Source organism: Neoarius graeffei, chromosome 13 (assembly GCF_027579695.1).
Source record: "Neoarius graeffei isolate fNeoGra1 chromosome 13, fNeoGra1.pri, whole genome shotgun sequence".
In the NCBI taxonomy this organism is placed as follows: domain Eukaryota; kingdom Metazoa; phylum Chordata; class Actinopteri; order Siluriformes; family Ariidae; genus Neoarius; species Neoarius graeffei.
In genome coordinates, this window is record NC_083581.1 from 55,785,362 (window position 1) to 55,808,587 (window position 23,226).

The window sequence follows — 23,226 nt, forward strand, 5'->3', positions numbered from 1 at the left end:
TGGATTAATTCAGAAAACCTTAATTTCACTTCAAAATCACTTAAACCAATATGTGGGCCCACGCATGCCTTAAAGCACTGTACTAAAGCCGGCAACTAAAATTACTGTAAACTAAAATGTACCGTAGCAGGCCTGAGGTGATGCTTGTGTTCGTTGAGGCCCAAAACTTAATGACCGCTTCACTCTTCAGTGAGCAAAATAAATAAATAATACCTGAGTTTGTGTGTCTGTCCCGTCCTTTCTCTCACAGTCGCAGACTCAACATCCAATCAGCTTTTCCACACGGAATCCGTCTGTCTCTCTTTTTCCCTCCACGTTGCCAGAACACTCATGAGTGAAAGTCTTTGTTGCTCCACGCTCTGTCTGAGTCTCTTCTCTGTTTCCCAGTCAGAAACAGCAGCTAAAACCCTTAAACAGTTCAACTGAGGAAGTCACACTTTAACTTGAAAATGTCCGTTCAGTGGTAATGAACTGACACGGGCCTATACTTCCAGGTAGCTAAGCGTTAGCATGAGCAGTAGCACAAACTTAAACAGTCTTTGAACTTTGGGTAGAAATCCTTCCTGTTTCTCCCAATGCAGTCCGTCACCCTTCTCTTTGGTTGTTGTGCAAACAATCACAAGATAACGAGCTAAACACTGGTTTGTGCACTGTTACTCACTAATTAACTCTGAAAATCTCAGAGTCACGCTCACTTTCTAGCTTACTCTGGCCGCTCTCTCCTCCTTGTGTCTCCCTCTACCTGTCCGTGCAGAAAACCCCCGGATCTGGCATTCCAGCCAATTGACATTAACCCCATAAATGCTGGTTATGAGAGTTTTCACAGATACATTGTCTTTTAAATAAAGCAATAAACATGTAATAATTTTTAAACTGCTTTTAACAACCTTTTAATATAATTTTAATGAATTTTAACCTTAAGATTTTTATCATAGTGTTTTAAGGAATCCCCTCCTAAAACTGCCACCTTATTGTGGTGGAGGGGTTTGTGTGCTTGAATGATCCTAGGAGCTATGTTGTCGGGGGCATTATGCCCCTGTCAGGGTTTCCCAAGGCAGACAGGTCCTAGGTGACAGGGCAGACCAAGAGCAATTCACCAAAACCCCTATGGAGAAAAAACCGAGGACCGTGACGTCGCCCAGTATGACACAGCCAGGGCCCCACCCTGGAGCCAGGCCCGGGGTTGGGGCTCGTATGTGAGCGCTTGGTGGCCGGGCCTTTGCCCATGGGGCCCAGCCAGGCTCAGTCCAAAGAGGTGACGCGGGCCCGACCTCCTGTGGGTTCACCACCCACAGAGGCAGCAGTAGGGGACTGGTGCAGTGTGGATTGGGTGGCAGTCGAAGGCAGGGGCCTCGACGACCTGATCCCCGGACACAGCGGCTGGCTGTTGGGACATGGAATGTCACTTCGCTGGGGGGGAAAGAGCCTGAGCTTGTGTGGGAGGTTGAGAGGTACCGGCTAGAGATAGTCGGGCTCACCTCCACGCACAGCTTGGGCTCTGGAACCCAGCTCCTCGAGAGGGGCTGGACTCTCCACTTCTTTGGAGTCGCCCGTGGTGAGCGGCGGCGGGCTGGTGTGGGCTTGGTTATAGCTCCCCAGCTCAGCCGCCATGTGTTGGAGTTTACCCCAGTGAATGAGAGGGTCGCCTCTCTGCGCCTTCGGATTGGGGAGAGGGCTCTTGCTGTTGTTTGTGCCTACGGCTCAAATAGCAGTGTAGAGTATCCGGCCTTCTTGGAGTCCCTGGGAGAGGTACTGAGGGGTGCTCAGACTGGGGACTCCATTGTGCTACTGGGGGACTTCAGTGCTCATGTGGGCGACGACAGTGACACCTGGAGGGGCGTGGTTGGGAGGAACGGCCTCCCCGATCTGAACCCGAGTGGTGTTTTGTTATTGGACTTCTGTGCTAGTCACGGTTTGTCCATAACAAACACCATGTTCGAGCATAGGGGTGTCCATAAGTGCACGTGGCACCAGGACACCTTAGGTCGGAGGTCGATGATAGACTTTGTAGTCGTTTCATCTGATCTCTGGCCCTATGTCTTGGACACTCGGGTGAAGAGAGGGGCTGAGCTGTCAACTGATCACCACCTGGTGGTGAGTTGGATCCGCTGGCGGAGGAGGAAGCTGGACAGACCTGGCAGGCCCAAACATATGGTGAGGGTCTACTGGGAACGTCTGGCTGAGCACTCTGTTGGGGAGGTCTTTAACTCCCACCTCCGGGAGAGCTTTTCCCAGCTTCCGAGGGAGGTGGGGGACATTGAGTCTGAGTGGACCATGTTCTCTACCTCCATTGTGGACGCAGCTGTTCGGAGCTGTGGCCACAAGGTCTCCGATGCCTGTCGTGGCGGCAATCCCCGAACCTGGTGGTGGACACCGGAAGTAAGGGATGCCGTCAAGCTGAAGAAGGAGTCCTATTGGGCCATGTTGACCTCCAGGACTCCTGAGGCAGCTGACAGGTATCGGCAGGCCAGGCGTGCTGCAGCTCGGGCAGTTGCAGAGGCAAAAACTCGGAACTGGGAGGAGTTCGGGGAGGCCATGGAGAAGGACTATCGGTCGGCCTCGAAGAAATTCTGGCAAACCGTCCGGCGCCTCAGGAGGGGGAAGCAGTACTCTGCCAACACTGTTTACAGTGCGGGTGGGGAGCTGTTGACCTCGACTGGGGACATTGTCGGGCGGTGGAAGGAATACTTTGAGGATCTCCTCAATCCCACCGTCATGTCTTCCACTGAGGAGACTGAGGCTGATGACTCAGAGGTGGACTCGTCCATTACACAAGCCAAAGTCACTGAGGTGGTTTGCAAGCTCCTCGGTGGCAAGGCACCAGGGGTGGATGAGATCTGCCCTGAGTATCTCAAATCTCTGGATGTTGTGGGGCTGTCTTGGTTGACACGCCTCTGCAACATCGCGTGGCGGTCGGGGACAGTGCCTCTGGAGTGGCAGACTGGGGTGGTGGTCCCTCTTTTTAAGAAAGGGGACCGGAGAGTGTGCTCCAATTATAGGGGAATCACACTTCTCAGCCTCCCAGGGAAGGTTTACTCCAGGGTACTGGAGAGGAGAATTCGACCAATAGTCGAACCTCGGATCCAGGAGGAACAATGCGGTTTTCGTCCTGGTCGTGGAACACTAGACCAGCTCTATACCCTTCATAGGGTGCTCGAGGGTTCATGGGAGTTTGCCCAACCAGTCCACATGTGCTTTGTGGATCTGGAGAAGGCATTCGACCGTGTCCCCCATGGTATTCTGTGGGGGGTGCTTCGGGAGTACGGGGTTCGGGGCTCTTTGCTAAGGGCTGTCCGGTCCCTGTACGAACGGAGCAGGAGTCTGGTTTGCATTGCCGGCAGTAAGTCAGACCTGTTCCCAGTTCATGTTGGACTCCGGCAGGGCTGCCCTTTGTCACCGGTTCTGTTCATAATTTTTATAGACAGAATTTGTAGGCGCAGCCAGGGGCCGGAAGGAATCCTGTTTGGGAACCACAGGATTTCATCTCTGCTTTTTGCAGATGATGTTGTCCTGTTGGCTTCTTCAAACCAGGACCTTCAGCATGCACTGGGGCAGTTTGCAGTCGAGTGTGAAGCGGCTGGGATGAAAATCAGCACCTCCAAGTCTGAGGCCATGGTTCTCAACTGGAAAAGAGTGGCTTGTCCTCTCCAGGTTGGTGGAGAAGTCCTGCCTCAAGTGGAGGAGTTTAAGTATCTTGGGATCTTGTTCACGAGTGAGGGAAGGATGGAGCGTGAGATCGACAGGCGAATCGGTGCAGCCTCCGCAGTGATGCGGTCGCTTTACCAGTCTGTCGTGGTGAAGAAGGAGCTGAGCCAAAAGGCGAAGCCCTCAATTTACCGGTCGATCTACGTTCCGACTCTCACCTATGGTCATGAGCTTTGGGTAATGACCGAAAGAACAAGATCGCAGATACAAGTGGCCAAAATGAGTTTCCTTCGCAGGGTGGCTGGGCGCTCCCTTAGAGATAGGGTGAGAAGCACAGTCACTCGGGAGGAGCTCGGAGTAGAGCCGCTGCTCCTCCACATCAAGAGGAATCAGCTGAGGTGGCTCGGGCATCTTTTTCGGATGCCTCCTGGACGCCTCCCTGGGGAGGTGTTCCAGGCATGCCCCCCCCCCCCCCCCCCCCCCCCCGGGAGGAGGCCCCGGGGAAGACCCAGGACACGCTGGAGGGACTATGTCTCTCGGCTGGCCTGGGAACGCCTCGGTGTTCTTCCCGAGGAGCTGGCCGAGGTGTCTGGGGAAAGGGAAGTTTGGGCTTCCCTGCTTAGACTGCTGCCTCCGCGACCCGGTCCCAGATAAAGTGGAAGAAGATGAGATGAGATTTAAGGAATTTCAACCTTTTTTAATCTTCAATATTTATGTGCTTATAATACTTAACGATCCTACATGTTTTTAATCGGGTTACACAGGCATCCTTTGGCAATGAACCTGCAATAAGAGCATTTAATGGGGCTGTAATTTTAGAAAAACCTTCAACAAAAAGACAGGAATAGCTGGTAAACCTTAAGAATGATCTTAGCTCTTAGATGTTCTGAAACTGTGTTCCTTCTGCAAATGCTGCTATTTTAATCTCTGCAACTGCTGTTCAAAACAAAAGATAAAAACAGCAGTAATTGGAAATTTTGGTCACCAAAGATATACTCCATGAGCCTTTGAAAAGGACTAAGGGATTACAAGACCATAAGTTGGCCTAATGGTTAGTTTATCTGCCTCTCAATCGCGAGTTCTACTCGGGGTCGGGTCATACAAAAGACCATCATAAAAATGGTACTTACTACCATCTGGCAAGGCACACTGCAATACAGATGTGAGTGTTACCAGACACTATAACCCTAGATGTACAGGTGAGAAGCCAAGGGCTATCGAAATGCAGATCGACACTGCACCCATATGCCTTAAAGAATTGGTTTGTACTAGGACAGGAGACTGCCTGGAAAGACAGGCAGTCAGATTCTAGCATGAAAGGGACTTTGACTTGACTTTGAAGGGATTACAAAGACCAAAGGGCATTCTATTAAATTTAAAAAGCCCAAATGGTGTACAGAATGCTGTCTTTTATTGGTCAACTTCAGCCACTGGCACCTGGTTATAACCCCTAGCCAAGTCAAGGGTGGAAAAACCACTTGGCATCACATAGGGAATCCAGTGACTCATCAGCCCTGGGGAGGGGGTAGGCATCCTTTTCTGTCCTAGAACTGAGTTACCTGGCGACTACACAGATCCTTACAGTGTCATCCTTCTTCTGCACAAGCACTATAGGGGGTGCATGAGGACTGCAGCTCTCCCTAATAACCTCATCTCATCTCATTATCTCTAGCCGCTTTATCCTTCTACAGGGTCGCAGGCAAGCTGGAGCCTATCCCAGCTGACTACGGGCGAAAGGCGGGGTACACCCTGGACAAGTCGCCAGGTCATCACAGAGCTGACACATAGACACAGACAACCATTCACACTCACATTCACACCTACGGTCAATTTAGAGTCACCAGTTAACCTAACCTGCATGTCTTTGGACTGTGGGGGAAACCGGAGCACCCAGAGGAAACCCACGCGGACACGGGGAGAACATGCAAACTCCGCACAGAAAGGCCCTCGTCAGCCACGGGGATCGAACCCGGACCTTCTTGCTGTGAGGCGACAGCGCTAACCACTACACCACCATGCCGCCCATGTGTACTTATAATGTGCAAAATATTGCAAAGGTGGTATGCACCTGTAGCATTGCCTGATATCAATTAAAGGGATAAAATTAATGCTGTACATCCTAAATCAGTATTATTTCTAGAAAACACATTGTGATACTTGTACAACAATGCTTTGGCAGTTGCTTGTTCTTCAAAAGTCAAATTAGATAACTCAACCAGCTCAAAACAGGTTTGTACATTAGGCTCAATTACAACTTCATGTTTCTGACCACAAGCTATGCAACCCTCATTTGTAATCACTTCCCTGAAATCAGTCATTGGGTCAGAGGCTTCAATCATATGCGCAGATTATACAGCACCCAGCAAGGTTCTGGGCTGCAGGTAAGTTACATGTGTTCCCACAATGACAACTGTAACATTAACCCTTTTTCTATTTCCAATAAAGCGGGGGATAACAAAACTCTTAGTGGTAAACGTGCTTTGTCAGAATCTGCAGGTTCAAAAAGTGTTACAAAAGTCTCACTGGGGTTACCTGTCAGCCAATATCAGCTATCAACACCATTGAACCATCTGGGATCTGAACAGGAGTCTGCACATGGATCCTTCCAACACAAATGGAAGATGGCTCACACTCAAATTGCTGACACTTTAATATGGCTTCTTTCCAGGTAGTGTTTCCGTGTGTTTCAGAGACAACAGAAAACAAGGCCACACCATGCCCAAGCATGATCCAAGGCAAATCCTTTTGTCTTAAAATGGTTGCATTTGGAGAATCTTTTGTTACTAACACACCACAGCAACACACCCAATATACAGGATGTCAAGTCAAGTCAGTTTAGTTGCATAGCGCTTTTAAATACAGACATTGTCGCAAAGCAGATTTACAGAAAAATACAGACTTAACATATTGAGTAATTTTATCCCTAATAAATTTATTTATTCTATCCACATTCACTGGAGATGAGCAATCACTCACTCTGATTGGCTACTCTACTACTAGGCTATCAGCTCATATACCGTGAATAGAGAAAAACAAAATGGCAGAGCATGTTGCTGAACCAACCAAGGAGGAAATAAAAGCTAAAAAACAAAACCCCCCAAAAATAAAAGAAAGCAACAAAATATGGAATAAAAGTATTTGATGGTAAGAACATATCTTTTTTCTTAATTTTCAAGAATTATTATTATTATTATTATTATTATTATTATAGCATTTTTCACAAATTGCTACAGTCATTTCACCAGTTTGTTTACAACCCCGATTCCAAAAAAGTTGGGACAAAGTACAAATTGTAAATAAAAATGGAATGCAATGATGTGGAAGTTTCAAAATTCCATATTTTATTCAGAATAGAACATAGATGACATATCAAATGTTTAAACTGAGAAAATGTATCATTTAAAGAGACAAATTAGGTGATTTTAAATTTCATGACAACAACACATCTCAAAAAAGTTGGGACAAGGCCATGTTTACCACTGTGAGACATCCCCTTTTCTCTTTACAACAGTCTGTAAACATCTGGGGACTGAGGAGACAAGTTGCTCGAGTTTAGGGATAGGAATGTTAACCCATTCTTGTCTAATGTAGGATTCTTGTTGCTCAACTGTCTTAGGTCTTTTTTGTCGTATCTTCCGTTTTATGATGCGCCAAATGTTTTCTATGGGTGAAAGATCTGGACTGCAGGCTGGCCAGTTCAGTACCCGGACCCTTCTTCTACGCAGCCATGATGCTGTAATTGATGCAGTATGTGGTTTGGCATTGTCATGTTGGAAAATGCAAGGTCTTCCCTGAAAGAGATGTCATCTGGATGGGAGCATATGTTGCTCTAGAACCTGGATATACCTTTCAGCATTGATGGTGTCTTTCCAGATGTGTAAGCTGCCCATGCCACACGCACTAATGCAACCCCATACCATCAGAGATGCAAGCTTCTGAACTGAGCGCTGATAACTTGGGTCGTCCTTCTCCTCTTTAGTCAGAATGACACGGCGTCCCTGATTTCCATAAAGAACTTCAAATTTTCATTCATCTGACCACAGAACAGTTTTCCACTTTGCCACAGTCCATTTTAAATGAGCCTTGGCCCAGAGAAGACGTCTGCGCTTCTGGATCATGTTTAGATATGGCTTCTTCTTTGAACTATAGAGTTTTAGCTGGCAACGGCGGATGGCACGGTGAATTGTGTTCACAGATAATGTTCTCTGGAAATATTCCTGAGCCCATTTTGTGATTTCCAATACAGAAGCATGCCTGTATGTGATGCAGTGCCGTCTAAGGGCCCGAAGATCACGGGCACCCAGTATGGTTTTCCGGCCTTAACCCTTATGCACAGAGATTCTTCCAGATTCTCTGAATCTTTTGATGATATTATGCACTGCAGATGATGATATGTTCAAACTCTTTGCAATTTTACACTGTCGAACTCCTTTCTGATATTGCTCCACTATTTGTCAGCGCAGAATTAGGGGGATTGGTGATCTTCATCCCATCTTTACTTCTGAGAGCCGCTGCCACTCCAAGATGCTCTTTTTATACCCAGTCATGTTAATGACCTATTGCCAATTGACCTAATGAGTTGCAATTTGGTCCTCCAGCTGTTCCTTTTTTGTACCTTTAACTTTTCCAGCCTCTTATTGCTCCTGTCCCAACTTTTTTGAGATGTGTTGCTGTCATGAAATTTCAAATGAGTCAATATTTGGCATGAAATTTCAAAATGTCTCACTTTCGACAATTGATATGTTGTCTATGTTCTATTGTGAATACAATATTAGTTTTTGAGATTTGTAAAATATTGCATTCCATTTTTATTTACAATTTGTACTTTGTCCCAACTTTTTTGGAATCGGGGTTGTACATTCTAAGTGGAAATTATTTTGTTGGACATTTTGTATAAAGTTTTTATTTATTGAATTTGCAAAAAAATAAAAATAAAAATGCTCTGTTTCTCAAAATCCAGTGAATGTGCATATAATAAAACAGTTATTTCACTCAATCTTGTCATACATGGCTTATAGCTACCAGCTCATGTACAACTCGATTTGATGGAATAACTGTTAATTATCCCTGATTAACAAGCTTGAGGCAACAATGACAAGGAAAAATTCCCTCAGATGACACGAGGAAGAAACCTTGCTCTCTAATACATTTGCAGTCTTTAACTTCAGCTACTTGCAATTTTTTTTTAGCTTTTCAGGTCCTATACATTCAAAATGCCTGTAAAAGTTAAAACAACAACAACAACAACAACACCCTCTCAGTGATTGTACTGACCATAGAGCCAGTATCTAGTAAGCTTGGAACCTGTATTCCTCCCATGACTACATTTTAATACCTGAACAATTTTTAAAAACCTATAGTTGTTTAAAACCTAAAGTAAACAACAATAGTTGCTATGACCTTAAAGTGAAACAAATAGCAATGAATAATCATAATATTTAAGAACGAGAGCAAATATTCCTATTAAATGTGCTGTACCTTTTGTAAAGAACCTGTAGGTTCTCAGCCACAAACAACACCACACTGGTCATGTGAGCTTGTTTACCCAGCAGATCATGAGCTTTGCTGACAATCGTCAGACTACATACATTCAGCAATCACATTAATAGGTCGCTGCTTGCATGCTTTTGAATGTATAGGAATCGTGTGATGCAATTCTACGTACAACAGCAATGTGCTGTCCACCCTCTTGTATGGCTGCAAGACCTGGCACTTGAAGACCAGCCAAGAAAGGAAACTTGATGTTTTCAACACCAAATGCATCCTAAAATTCCTGGGTATTAGATGGCATGACTTTATCTCAAACAAGGAAGCAAGATCAACAGCCAGTGTCAACAATCATATGCAAACATCGGCTAAGCTGGCTGGGACATATCATCAGACTTCCGTCAGAAAGACTTGCCAGCCAAGTTCTCCAATGGAACCCCCATGGGCAGTGGTGAAGGGGACGTCCAAAGATGAACTGGTGTCAGACGGTCGAGAGGGACCTCCGGTCAGTCAACAAGGGATGGAGAGATGCGTTGTGGCTAGCCACAGACAGAAACAGCTGGACAACCTTGGCTGCCTCGTGTGTCTTAAGATGCAGGAGCCCCTAATAAGTCTAAGTAAGTAAGCTTGCATCACATTCCAGTGTTCCTACAAAGTACCAAACATGCATGTCAAGTAAGCATTACAACAACAGCTAAAATGCAAATACACACAAATATACATCTATTAAAATATTGCATCTTACCCATCTTACACAGAACCCCAGTTTCACACACAAACAATTAACATGAAACCTGAAGTAGGTGCTTCCCAAACCTTTTATAGAATCGGCCTAATTAGTCTACATGGATGTGTTGTGTCTTGGTTTTTCCACTGCATCCTAGTGACCCTCAATTACATGAAAGATTTGCGAGATCTCATCTCATCTCATCTCATCTCATCTCATCTCATCTCATCTCATCTCATCTCATTATCTCTAGCCGCTTTATCCTGTTCTACAGGGTTGCAGGCAAGCTGGAGCCTATCCCAGCTGACTACAGGCGAAAGGCGGGGTACACCCTGGACAAGTCGCCAGGTCATCACAGGGCTGATACATAGACACAGACAACCATTCACACTCACATTCACACCTACAGTCAATTTAGAGTCACCAGTTAACCTAACCTGCATGTCTTTGGACTGTGGGGGAAAATGGAGCACCCGGAGGAAACCCACGTGGACACGGGGAGAACATGCAAACTCCACACAGAAAGGCCCTCACCGGTCACGGGGCTCGAACCCGGACCTTCTTGCTGTGAGGCGACAGTGCTAACCACTACACCACCGTGCCGCTCAGATTTGCAAGATGTCAGGAATTAAAATGTTAATGTAATTTCAGGGACTATATGGATAATTTTCAAACACATGTACTCAGACCTATAACTGCAATGGTTTCAAGCTTCCAGAAAGACTTTTTGATTTATCAGACTGCATGTGGCAAAATGGGGGCAGCACGGTTGTGTAGTGGTTAGCACTGTCGCCTCACAGCAAGAAGGTTCTGGGTTTGAGCCCAGTGGCCAATGGGGGCCTCTCTGTGTGGAGTTTGCATGTTCTCCCCATGTCTGCGTGGGTTTCCTCTGGGTGCTCCGGTTTCCCCCACAGTCCAAATACATGTGGTTAGGTTAACTGGCTACTCTACATTGTCCAGTGATCAAGCTTGGAGAGGGATGGGTTCTGCCAAGTTTAAATACCCTAGACATACCAATGATGGATGGTTAAAATATCCTCAGTGGTGCCCTTGCTGGCTATGGGATGAAGAAGAGGTGGCAAAATTTCTGGGACTACTAAAAATACAGAAGACTGTTTTTAATTGCATTCAATAAAATAACAAATTCAATATTGACTACTGTTAAATATTTGTAGAGTAATTGTGTTTTATGTATTTAGTTTTTTTTAATTATGGAAGGTCTGCTTGCGACTGATTAAAGTAAGGCTTACAATGCTGCCACTTCTACCAACTGATTGTTTCAGTAGCAATTATGGTATTAGTGGAACGTGTGTGTGTGTGTGTGTGTACGCACGCATTATGTAGTGGGAGAGTTGCTGGCAGAGGGGACAGAGCTGTCTTGATCTCTATCTCAGACTCTGACCTGTGTAACTTCTGCTCATATTCCATCGTAGGATTCCAGTGCAATAGATGGAAGACACATTAACTTCTCTAGCTCATTGCCGTTCTTACTATCCTGGAAGAGCAACTAGACAGAGTCTGAGTTAATGAATGGCAACTAAAGCATCAACTCTGGTAAGAGAAGCAAATTCTGAAATTTGACTTTAGTTTCATTTATTATTTAAAAACAAAGAAAACAGGATAGGTCAGATTTGAGAACTTTAAAAGATAAGCTCTGATGTGGCACTGTAGGTATGTGTAAACGGAGAGCTGGGAGGGACCATCATATATAGCATGTGTTGTGTGTGTGCTGAGGTCATGGTCTTTTCTAGCTTTTGCAGAGAGGTTTTTGTGAGCCAGCTGCTTTGTATGAATTGTAGAAGGAGGGAGAGGGTTGATCCTGTTTCGGGAATTATAACTGATTCAGTGAAAGATGATAACATTTTTGTCATGACCTTTGACTTAAACCTAATTAAATGTTCATGGTAATATTCATTTTAACAATATACCTAATTGCATGACATTGTTTAAATGATCAAAGCAGCACCTTTCTTTAGTGAAATCATATAAAAGTAGTACATCTTTTATTTGACCATTTTATTAATGTGTAAACTCAGTCTAAATTAACTAATTTGCAGTCTCACAAGAACCAGTTTCAGAGTAGCTGTGAGCTGAATGAAGGATTAGGAGTGTAATAATGAATCAGGAATCCTGCCTCATATGTAGTCATTTGTAGTTATCTGTTATCAGTGCTATATAGAATAGGCCTATTATATGTAACTAAAAAAGTGCAGTGTAAATAACAGAAATGCTGTGTTGCTACATTTAACTCTGTCATTACATTTATGATAAGGTCAGGCTAAGTCATTTCAGAGATTCGTTGCAGGGGCAGAACTGGCTGCATCTGATAGAACAGTAGTGTTGTTGTCCTGCTCTTGAAGGAAATGGCATACTGAGTGCTCGTGCTCAGCACTGTACCTTCCAGTGCATGGCACTGACCAGTCGCTGATGTCATGCCCACTCTTGGGGATCATGTCGGGTCTGGGACCATTAGCAGGGTTAGATCATATCATCAATAGTGAGCAAAGGCCCATTTTCTGTTCTGTCATGACATTGATATTTCATTGTCTTTAATAATACACACTGGGCATTGCTGATATTTGAAATGGTCATGATTCAAAAAGTTTTGCCTGCCATTTGGCAGCATTTACAGAACATTCATGTACAGTAAGCCCATATCTGAGAGTACAGCAAATTGTTCTCTCTTTTTCTCACAGTGTGTGGGATAGGAATGTATCACCCACAGTTTCTATCTCTCCTGAGCCACAGAGCCACCCAGAAATTAACCAGTTCCGGCATTCAATCATCACCTATTTAGGTTCCAATGAGGATTTCATCAAACATTGTAACTGGACAGTCAGTGTATACAGTCTTCTCATTTAAAATATCTTAATCTAAAGAAAAATATCACTGCTTTTTTGGAGGAGTCATGGGATTTTTTTTTTTTTTGCATTTTAATTTCCCAAGAGAAACAGACATTTCATTCACTGAGCCAGCTCCAGTTTTCAAAACCAAACAATGAGACCCACACATTGATGTCATGAGCAATGTTGGTACATTTTTTGTGCTGTGTTACATGTTGTCAACACTGTTTAACTAATTTGAAAATTACTCAAGATTTTTATTCACCTTTGTTCACTTGACCCGGTGATTCCCAGGTCTTGAATTTCAAAGATTGTAACTCAAAAGTTAGCTCTTGCTCCTGTAACCCTTTAACATATTATATTTTACATAAATTATTTAACACAACTGAGTATTTTACAAGGGAACAGAAAATCAATCAATCAAACAAACAAGTAAATAAATAATACAATACTGTATGTAAATCAGCCATCTCATTGTCACTCAGCCAGATGTTCATGGGGGGTGGGTGAGATATGTCATTCATGCTACATGAATAGGGTGGATAGCAGTCGAGAGACAGCTGCAAATAGATCACATTGGTTTGAGTGGCTTACAGTCAAGGAAACATCTGTTGAGATATTCAACAGATACTCTGGGCATATTTTTTTATTCTACTGGTGCTGCAATTAGGACTATATGTGCACCAATCTATGACTGGACTATTATGATATGAGGACAACTGCAAATTTATATTTAAACCAGATGACATCAGAGGTAAGTTTAAACAAGAATTTGAACTTGCACATCTGTCTTATTCTTGGTATTCTGATGACAATAATTTGTTTTCTTCTCTTCAGTATTGAAATGAGCAGGAAGCTCTGAGTTCTGATGGCTTCAGTCTAAGCTGGTAGGCCTGCAATATCCATATTTATTTACTTATCAAAAAATAACCATACTGACATGTGAACCCCATAAATGTGTAGGATTTTTTTTTTTTTACCTCAAAAGTTATTTTCTGTTCATATCAAAAACAATCACAATTCTAAAAAATATTTTTACACCATGAAACTGTATGACTTGGATTTGACCAGACAAGACAAATCATTATTACACAGTGTATTTATATTACAGAGATTATGTTTAGTTCGTTTTGTCCTATAGATAACAGGGTGAAATATGTTTAAAAATTATTACTCTTTGTAAATATGTAATATTCACTGGACTTCCAACTTTTACTTGCACATACACCTGCCATCACATTTGTGTGTCTATTTCAGAAATATTGTATTGATAATAATGGAGATGAGGGCAAGATATACTGGGAATTTGATTGATTTTACAACTATACAATTGAATTGCTATGGAATCAAGAGAGACGTGAATAGAATAAATCAATATAATGCTTTAACTACTTTGCAGTACATGGATGCCTGATCATCACACACGTGTGGTTCTTCCCCAAACTGTTGCCACAAATTTGTAAGTACACAATTGTATAGAATGACTTTGTATGCTGCAGCATTACAGTTTCCCTTCACTGGAACTAAGTAGCCCAAATCTGTTCCAGCATGGCAATGCCAAGGTTGGAGTAGAAGAACTTGAGTGGCCTGTACAGAGCCCTGACCTCAACCCCACTGAATACATCCTACTCTAGGATGAACTGAAGTATTAACTGTATACCAGGCTTTCTTGCCTGACATTATTGCCTGACCTCACGAATGTTATTGTGGCTGAATGGGCAAATCAACACGTGTTCCAAAATCTGGATTTCTGATTTTCATGAGATATAAACTATAATTTAAAAAAAGGCTTGAAATATTTCACTTTACATGTAATGAATACATGAAAGTTTACCTTTTTGAATTAAATTATGAAAAAGTGAACTTTTCACAATATTCTGATTGTTTGGGATACACTAGTATAGTGGTCTCCCTTCACTAAGAAACAGTTTAAGAAATTATACTCAAGTCAGGATTTGTAGCACGATTCATGTCAGTCAGTTTGTTCCTTCTCCAGATTACCTCTACAAAAAATGACACACGTGTCTTATGGAGAGGTTGTAAATTAAACAATTCATCTTCACATTTAGTCCTTGGTTATGCACTCCTTGTATGTAGGCAATAAATGGAAATTTTTACAGCCTTAGATCCAAGCAAAGACCTTTACCACGCTATGAAGATAAAATCAAATAACTGAGAAGAAACTTAATACACATAAAAGCTTTGCATCCAGGAAGAAGGAAACTGCGTCAATGTAATTGAAGCAGGAATTTCATTTGAATACTGACTTCCTATAAATATGATGACAGTAGAGACGTAACACAAAGGAATTATAGAACGAGTTAGACTGATGTATGTGTTATGAATGCTTTATAAAAGTGACCCAAAACTCAAAGTAATTATATTTATATGGCATTTTGGAATAAAAGTAGAAGTGCAACAGAGTTTCACTGTAGATCAGTCTTATTTAAAATAAATAAATAAATAAATAAATAAATAAATAAATAAAAATCTTCATTGAGCCCTTGTGGTGACTGTGCAGTACTGATGGGCAGTGGAAATAATTTAGACGAATGGGAAACAAGAAGAACACATACTGAGTGGATTATTCAATCCAGGTTGAGATATTAAACAGGAGAACGACAGGCAATATACACATGTTCACAACAATGACCCTTAAAGCTCATTTGGTTTATGGATAATAGCAGTGAACGGAGTTCTGACACAAAGGACAGGGTTGCTAATGTTTTGTGCTGACTGATTTGTGGGCCGCATTGTTGGCTCCAGCCTCCAGATGATGTAAACTATGAAAGTGTACGACTCTCATGACCCACAAAAGAGTGTGTAGCTATATCAATCACGTTTATTCACTGTTAACACATGACAAACACATGACTAAGCAACACCAGGACAAGACCCTTTTGTCTGTTTATGGTCCAGTACTTTTTGTGCAAGATGAAGAATGTTTTGTTCTCTTTTTGTCCGAGTAGAATATTGGTGACATATTGCTGATAGCTGTTTCAAAGATGAAGGCTGAAAGATTGTGGGAGATTCTGACTGTGTTCATACTCCTGTTACTGATATGTAAACAGATATCTGCAATGGAAATCCCACCTGATGGTGAGTCAGTTTCTACTGATTATCTCTGTACTCTCTCTTTCTGTATACTTGTATACTATACCATATGAAAATGGATATACTGTCCATGTCCATTAGTGACATTATTTGATGATGTGTATACATGTGTGTAAACTCAAATTACAGTGAGACAGCCTCCTATGATAATTAAGCAGAGTGTCCAAGACTATATAGTGGAGCCAAAGGACCCCATCACAGTGGAGTGTGAGGCCACTGGAAACCCTCCCCCAGTGTACGAAACATAACCTGACCACTGCAAAATTGTATTTTTAATTCCTTCCTGCTGTTTACAAATATTTTTAGTGTAATATTTGTGAAGTTTTTAAAGCGCATAATGCTATTCTAAATTCACACTTCTGAAAAGACAGAATTTAAACACAGGATGGTTCGGGTTCATGTAAATTTACCCTCTCCCATGCTTTGCCTTCCTCTGTAGCTTCACTTGGACACGCAATGGAGTGTACCTGAATGTTGCACGTGACCCTCAGGTCACGATGAAGAGGCGCTCTGGCACACTGGTGATATTTTTCTGGGGACGTCCGGAAGATTATGAGGGCATATACCAATGCACTGCTACTAATGAGTTTGGTTCAGCTCTATCCAGTCATATTCATTTGCGTGTCTCCAGTAAGTCTTATCAACACATCTCCATATACAGCTGCCCCCAAATTCTAACATTAAATTAAAAGTAACATTAAATTAAATGTCATTATCTTTGTGCATCGTCTTCATCACTCACATGTTGTGACCAGAGGCTCATACGTGGCTGAAGGAATATTTGGAGCCGGTATCTGTGTTTGTGGGTCTTCCTTTGATTCTGCCCTGTAATCCTCCAGTGGGTCCACCCAAACCTCAGACCTACTGGATGAACAGCTGTGAGCATCAATTGAATTTACTTCAAAATAATACTGCCAGGTTAATTTATATAGCACTCCAGAAGCTAAGGAGAATTAAAAACAGGTATCTTAAAGTGCACTCAACTTCCTTTTCTTGTTCTTTCCCTGCAGCTATGGTACCAATTCGTCAGGATCGAAGAGTCTCAATGGCAGAGAATGGAGACTTGTACTTCTCCAGCATCATATCTGATGATGCACTTACAAACTATGTGTGCACAGCTCGCTTCCCCAACTCCAACATCATCCACCAGAAACCTCCACTAATTCTCCAGGTGCACACAGGTGTGAAGACCACAACAACAATGTGTTTACATTGAAATTTGTTAAAATTTGTTCCCTTGAATGACTGAGCCTTTCACATGGCTAAGACCAGCTGATTGATTGAATGAGAATCAAGCTGGAAAAATTTCCAAAGTCTTTAGCTTTAAGTGAGGCAAAATACTAGTGTGTGTGTGTGTAAAAGTTTTTTTTTTTAAACACACTTCTCTCTTATCTACTAATAAGCTGGGGTGCCAGGCAGTAGAACACTGCCACATTTGTCAGGGATTATGCAGGTTAAGTAAAAAAAAAAAAAAAAGAGAAATGCACAAGAACTCATGCATCAACTTCAAGTATCACATGAATCCATAGTTTCAATGGTTAACTAGTGTAGTATACTTACTTTTAATCTAGGAGACACTTAAGAAGGTTTAGTACTGAAATCATAGGCAATAATTAAATTATTACCAGCATCCACCACATCACACAATGAAAGAGCCCAAATAATAATAATTCACAAAATCAGTAATTTGTACGTTTCATAAATATATTGTTCTCCACCAGATCAGTCCAACACCCATAATCACAGTTCAGTTCAGAAAACCCACACTACAGTTCTGCTCTATTCAAATCCAGCAATGTAGTTCACCAGTTTGCAACCTCTTTCCATGATCTTATCAGAAGTTTAAAAAAAACAACACGCCTTTAAACAAAATAACCAAAATTTTAGTCAAGTCAGTCTGTTTTGTTTCATTACTCACAACCCTGACACTCCCCCAAACAATCGCGGACTCATCGTGATAATAGATCCAGTTCCAGTTATCCCCCAAGCTCTTCCACTTCTGTTGGTGTTGTCACCGGCTGGTGAGGGTTTTTAACAAGGAGGATGTGATCCGGAACAAAGTTTCGAAGACGCTGGAGAAGGGGATCTGCCTTAGCATGGTGAAATTAGCACTAGTGACACTTCCATTTTTTCCCAGTTGCAGACAAGCAGCGAGAAACAGGTAAACCTTCTTTCCTTCTCATTTCAACAACCAGGGGTTTGTCAGTTCCTTTCTCCTGCTGATGACCATAGAAGACTCCTTTGGTTTGAACATACGGTATGACTATGGATATTTTTGCTAGCAGGAAAACATGAAGGCACACAGCAACAGGAACTCATGAAGAGTAGCAGACCGACCGACCTTACAGCATGCGCCATCTTCCTTTTAAATGGGATCATGTCATTGCCAAAGAACAAAAGGGGTAGCCTTTGTTGCAATGTGATTGGCACATTGAAACATGGGTTGGACAAGACAGAGTGTATGTGACAATATAAGAGGAAGGAAGGGGGGAAAAATTAAAAAAAATTGCATCACTACACTCTCTCCCTCCTACAACAAGCTGACCTACAGGGGAGACGTAATCATGGGAACTGAACTAGCAGCTACTCATGCTCTGGAAATCCCAAGAATTCATCCTCATCACTGTCGGCAGTAGAGATCTCCAACAAGCGCTTCCTCTGGTCTGCGGCAATATTAAGTGAGGCATCAACTGCAGAAGAATCTCCTCCCTCTTTACTGTTAAGATCTGGTGGTTGACTTCCTTTGTCCATCATGTCATCTTCCAGGTCTTCTGGAAGAAAGTCATGAAATTTCTCGTCGTCAGTCTTCTTTGAAAATATTCATTATTTTTCGATGTTCTTCTGCATCAAGCTGTTGGGTGGAAGAGTAACAAGGTTTGATGTTACAAACATGAACAACTCTGAGATCTTCCCCAGTATCCTCTCAGACAATTTTATAGTTGAGAGGGCCCAAACTCCTCACTATTCGATATGGCCTTGCCATTTTGGTGCCAGTTTGGCAGAGAAAGCCTTCTAAGCTTTGGAATATGGGTGACTTCTCAACCAAACTTGTTCTTTGTTTACATACTGGCAGTCCCTCCTCCTTTTATCATAGTTTTTCTTCTGTCTTTGCCAAGCCTTAGTTAACTTCTCCATCACATAGTCTTTCAGATCACTTAACTCTGCTGCTGTTTCATAGGATGGATTGTCGGGGGTCACCATTCTAGGTCAAAGCAGTACATCCATTGGTCCACAGAGGGGACGAAGGAGGTTCAACTCCGCTGGAGTCACCCCAGTGGACTCATGGACTGCTGAACTTGAGGCAAATTGAAATTCAGGGAGATGTTTATCCCAATGCTTGTGATTGTCACCTACATAAAAGGCCATCATTGTCTTAAGAGTGTGGTTGATCCTCTCAGTGAGGTTGGTCTGTGGATAAGTGGAGGTCAACTTTTGAGTTACACCCCACTTCTTGCACATTCTCTGAAACACAGAGGAGACAAACTGACTGCCACGATCAGATAAAATGTAATCAGGCACACCCCATCGAGTCAAAATTTCTTGAACGAGTACCTGGGCGACTGACCCTACTGTGGCCTTCTTCAGGGCAAATAATTCCACCCACCTTGAATAACAGTCAACAAAAGACCAGTGCGCATATATATTTTATTCCCAGATGAACTCTTGGGGAATGTACCCATCAGATCCACACCGAGCATCTCCCAGGTTCTATGGACCACAGTTTGCTCCAGTCTACCAGACATTTGTCAACTCTCAGGTTTATTACATTGGCACACTTGACAGGCTTGAACATATTGATTGACCTCCTGATTAAGCTTAGGCCAGTAAACCAAACTCTGCAGCCTCTGAGAGGTCTTAAACTGTCCAAGATGGCCAGCCATTGGGTCCTCATGAAAGATTTTCAGGAGCTGGGGACGCAGAGAAGTAGGAATATACACCTGGTAAATGGTCTTAAATGGAAATCTGACCACTCTGAAAATTTTGTCCTCCAAGATGGTGAACTTTGATGTGGAATTGATAATGACCTCTCCTGATTCCACTATAGACTGATACAGCTGTTGGATCTGATCATCTGCTTGCTGGGCCTTCCATACAGCTTCATCTGTGATGGACAAGTGCAGATGATCATCTGGTTTCTCAGAAAGGAAGGCAGAACAAGTAGGAATCAAAGAGCTCAACTGGTCACAGGGGGCTCGAGAGAGAGCATCGGGAACAGTGTTGTATTTCCCCTTTGCTATATTCCACCGCAAAGGTAAATTCTTGGAGTTGAAGAACCCACCTGATTCGGCGGGTATTAGGTTTCTGGGTTTTAAAAAGCCAGACCAAGGAAGAATGGTCAGTAACTATTGTAAAAAAAATTCCCTTCAAGGTAGTATCTCCACTTCTCTAGGGCCCATACAATGGCGAGACATTCTTTCTCTGTAGTGGTGTAATTTCTTTCAGCAGAGTTAAGCGTTGGGCTTACAAAGGCCAAAACCTCCTCAGTTCTAAGGCCAGTTTGTTGCACCAATACAGCTCCTAGGCCCACATCACTTGCATCCATATACCAAAAATGGGAGATAGAAATTTGGATGTCCAAGAATACGTGGAGAAGTTAAATGAGCCTTCAAGGTATCAAAAGAGGATTGACATTCAGAGGTCCAAAGGAATTTCACTCCTTTTCTCTTAAGAGCATTAAAAGGCTCAACAACCATGGAAAAGTGTGAAACAAACTGGTGATACCAGCTTGCCATTTCCAGAAATCTCTGAAGCTCTTTAAGGTTTCTGGGAATTGAGAAATTCTGCACAGCCTGAATCTCATCTGGATCGGCCTCAATCCCAGCTGCTGAGACAGTATAACCCAGAAACTTGAAAGATATCTGGATGAGTTTTCTTCATGTTGACTATGAGATTAGCTTGCCTCAATTTGTCAAGAACCGCTTCAATGTCATGGAAGTATTGTTGTTTGACTGACAAATAGATGATGTCGTCCAAGTAAACACAACAAACCTTTCCTTGCAGCTTTCCCAGAACACTCTCCATTAACCTTTGAAAAGTAGCAGGAGCATTTTTAAGCCCAAAAGGCATGACCTTGAACTGGAAAAGTCCTTGATAACAAATAAAAGCGGTCTTGTCCTTACTGTCTTCACTCATCCTAACTTGCCAGTATCCACTATTCAAGTCGAGTGTGGAGGACACTTTTGCACCACCAAGAGACTCCAGGATCTCCTGCACAGTGTGTACTGGGTAAGCATCTGAGTGAGTGATTGAGCTTACCTTGCGGTAATGCACACAAAACAGTATCCACCAGTTTTCTTTGGTATCAACACGACTGGAGAAGCCCAAGCCGAAGAAGGTGATTCAATGACCTCAGCAGCCAACATCTCATCAATGAGGTCCTTCATCACTTTTTGTTTGGTCGGAGACAACTGGTATGGCTTCTGCTTGATAGACATCTCTTGAGAAAGAAATTTTATGGGTCAAGATGTTCATTTCTCCCAAAGACATAGTACATACATCAGCAGTTTTCTGTAGCTGTGCAAAGAAATGCTTCTTTTCCTGTTCATCCAAACAAGCATCTTGGCAAGTTAACTGTAAAAATTCTAAGCTAGTCAAAGGCTACAGTGGTGCTTGAAAGTTTGTGAACCTTTTAGAATTTTCTATATTTCTGCATAAATAAGACCTAAAACATCATTAGATTTTCACACAAGTCCTAAAAGTAGATAAAGAGAACCCAGTTAAACAAATGAGTCAAAAATATTATACTTGGTCATTTATTTATTGAGGAAAATGATCCAATATTACATATCTGTGAGTGGCAAAAGTATGTGAACCTTTGCTTTCAGTATCTGGTGTGACCCCCTTGTGCAGCAATAACTGCAACTGAATGTTTCCGGTAACTGTTGATCAGTCGTGCACGCTGGCTTGGAGGAATTTTAGCCCATTCCTCTGTACAGAACAGCTTCAACTCTGGGATGTTGGTGGGTTTCTTCATATGAACTGCTCACTTCAGGTCCTTCCACAACATTTCGATTGGATTAAGGTCAGGACTTTGAATTGGCCATTCCAAAACATTAACTTTATTCTTCTTTAACCATTCTTTGGAAGAACGACTTGTGTGCTTAGGGTCGTTGTCTTGCTGCATGACCCACCTTCTCTTGAGATTCAGTTCATGGACAGATGTCCTGACATTTTCCTATAGAATTTACTGGTATAATTCAAAATCCATTGTTCCATCAATGATGGCAAGCCATCCTGGCGCAGATGCAGCAAAACAGGCCCAAACCATGATACCACCATGTTTCACAGATGGGATAAGGTTATTATGCTGGAATGCAGTGTTTTCCTTTCTCCAAACATAACGCTTCTCATTTAAACCAAAAGAGTTCTATTCTGGTCTCATCCGTCCACAAAACATTTTTCCAATAGCTTTCTGGTTTGTCCACGTGATCTTTAGCAAACTGCAGATGAGTAGCAATGTTCTTTTTGGAGAGCAGTGGCTTTCTCCTTGCAACCCTACCATGCACACCATTGTTGTTCAGTGTTCTCCTGATGGTGGACTCATGAACATTAACATTAGCCAATGTGAGAGAGGCCTTCAGTTGCTTAGAAGTTACCCTGGGGGTCTTTGTGACCTCGCCGACTATTGCACACCTTGCTCTTGGAGTGATCTTTGTTGGTCGAGCACTCCTGGGGAGGGTAACAATGATTTTGAATTTCCTCCATTTGTACATAATCTGTCTGACTGTGGATTGGTGGAGTCCAAACTCTTTAGAGATGGTTTTGTAACCTTTTCCAGCTTGATGAGCATCAACAACGCTTTTTCTGAGGTCCTCAGAAATCTCCTTTGTTCGTGCCATGATACACTTCCACAAACACATGCTGTGAAGATCAGACTTTGATAGATAAATAAAACATGGTGCCCACTCACACCTGATTGTCATCCCATTGATTGAAAACACCTGACTCTAATTTCACCTTCAAATTAACTGCTAATCCTAGAGGTTCACATACTTTTGCCACTCACAGATATGTAATATTGGATCATTTTCCTCAATAAATAAATGACCAAGTATAATATTTTTGACTCATTTGTTTAACTGGGTTCTCTTTATCTACTTTTAGGACTTGTGTGAAAATCTGATGATGTTTTTGGTCATATTTATGCAGAAATACAGAAAATTCTAAAGGGTTCACAAACTTTCAAGCACCACTGTATCTGTCCTCACATAAATGATCTAAAGAGGTGAAGAGTGCCATTGGTGTTTACCAATCGTGAAGGTCAGTGGTATTTCTTTGAAAAGAAAACCAGATCATCAGCCTGAAACCAGTAAGCTTGGTTCTGAACATCAATCTGGAAACCACTTAGAAAAAGGTAATCAAGACCAAAAACAACCTGAAAAGCAAGCATGTGAGGTGCCAGGACTGCCA

General features: G+C 42.6%; 1 protein-coding gene across 1 annotated transcript in view; it reads left to right on the forward strand.

Moving 5' to 3' along the window:
- The first annotated feature begins 15,707 nt into the window (after positions 1–15,707).
- Positions 15,708–23,226, forward strand: part of nfascb (neurofascin homolog (chicken) b) — a 52,985-nt gene continuing 45,466 nt past the window's right edge. The window contains exons 1-5 of the mRNA XM_060938075.1: positions 15,708–15,801; positions 15,946–16,051; positions 16,256–16,446; positions 16,572–16,694; positions 16,827–16,997. Of these exons, the coding sequence (XP_060794058.1) occupies positions 15,708–15,801; positions 15,946–16,051; positions 16,256–16,446; positions 16,572–16,694; positions 16,827–16,997 (685 nt within the window). The remainder of the gene's footprint in view (positions 15,802–15,945; positions 16,052–16,255; positions 16,447–16,571; positions 16,695–16,826; positions 16,998–23,226) is intronic.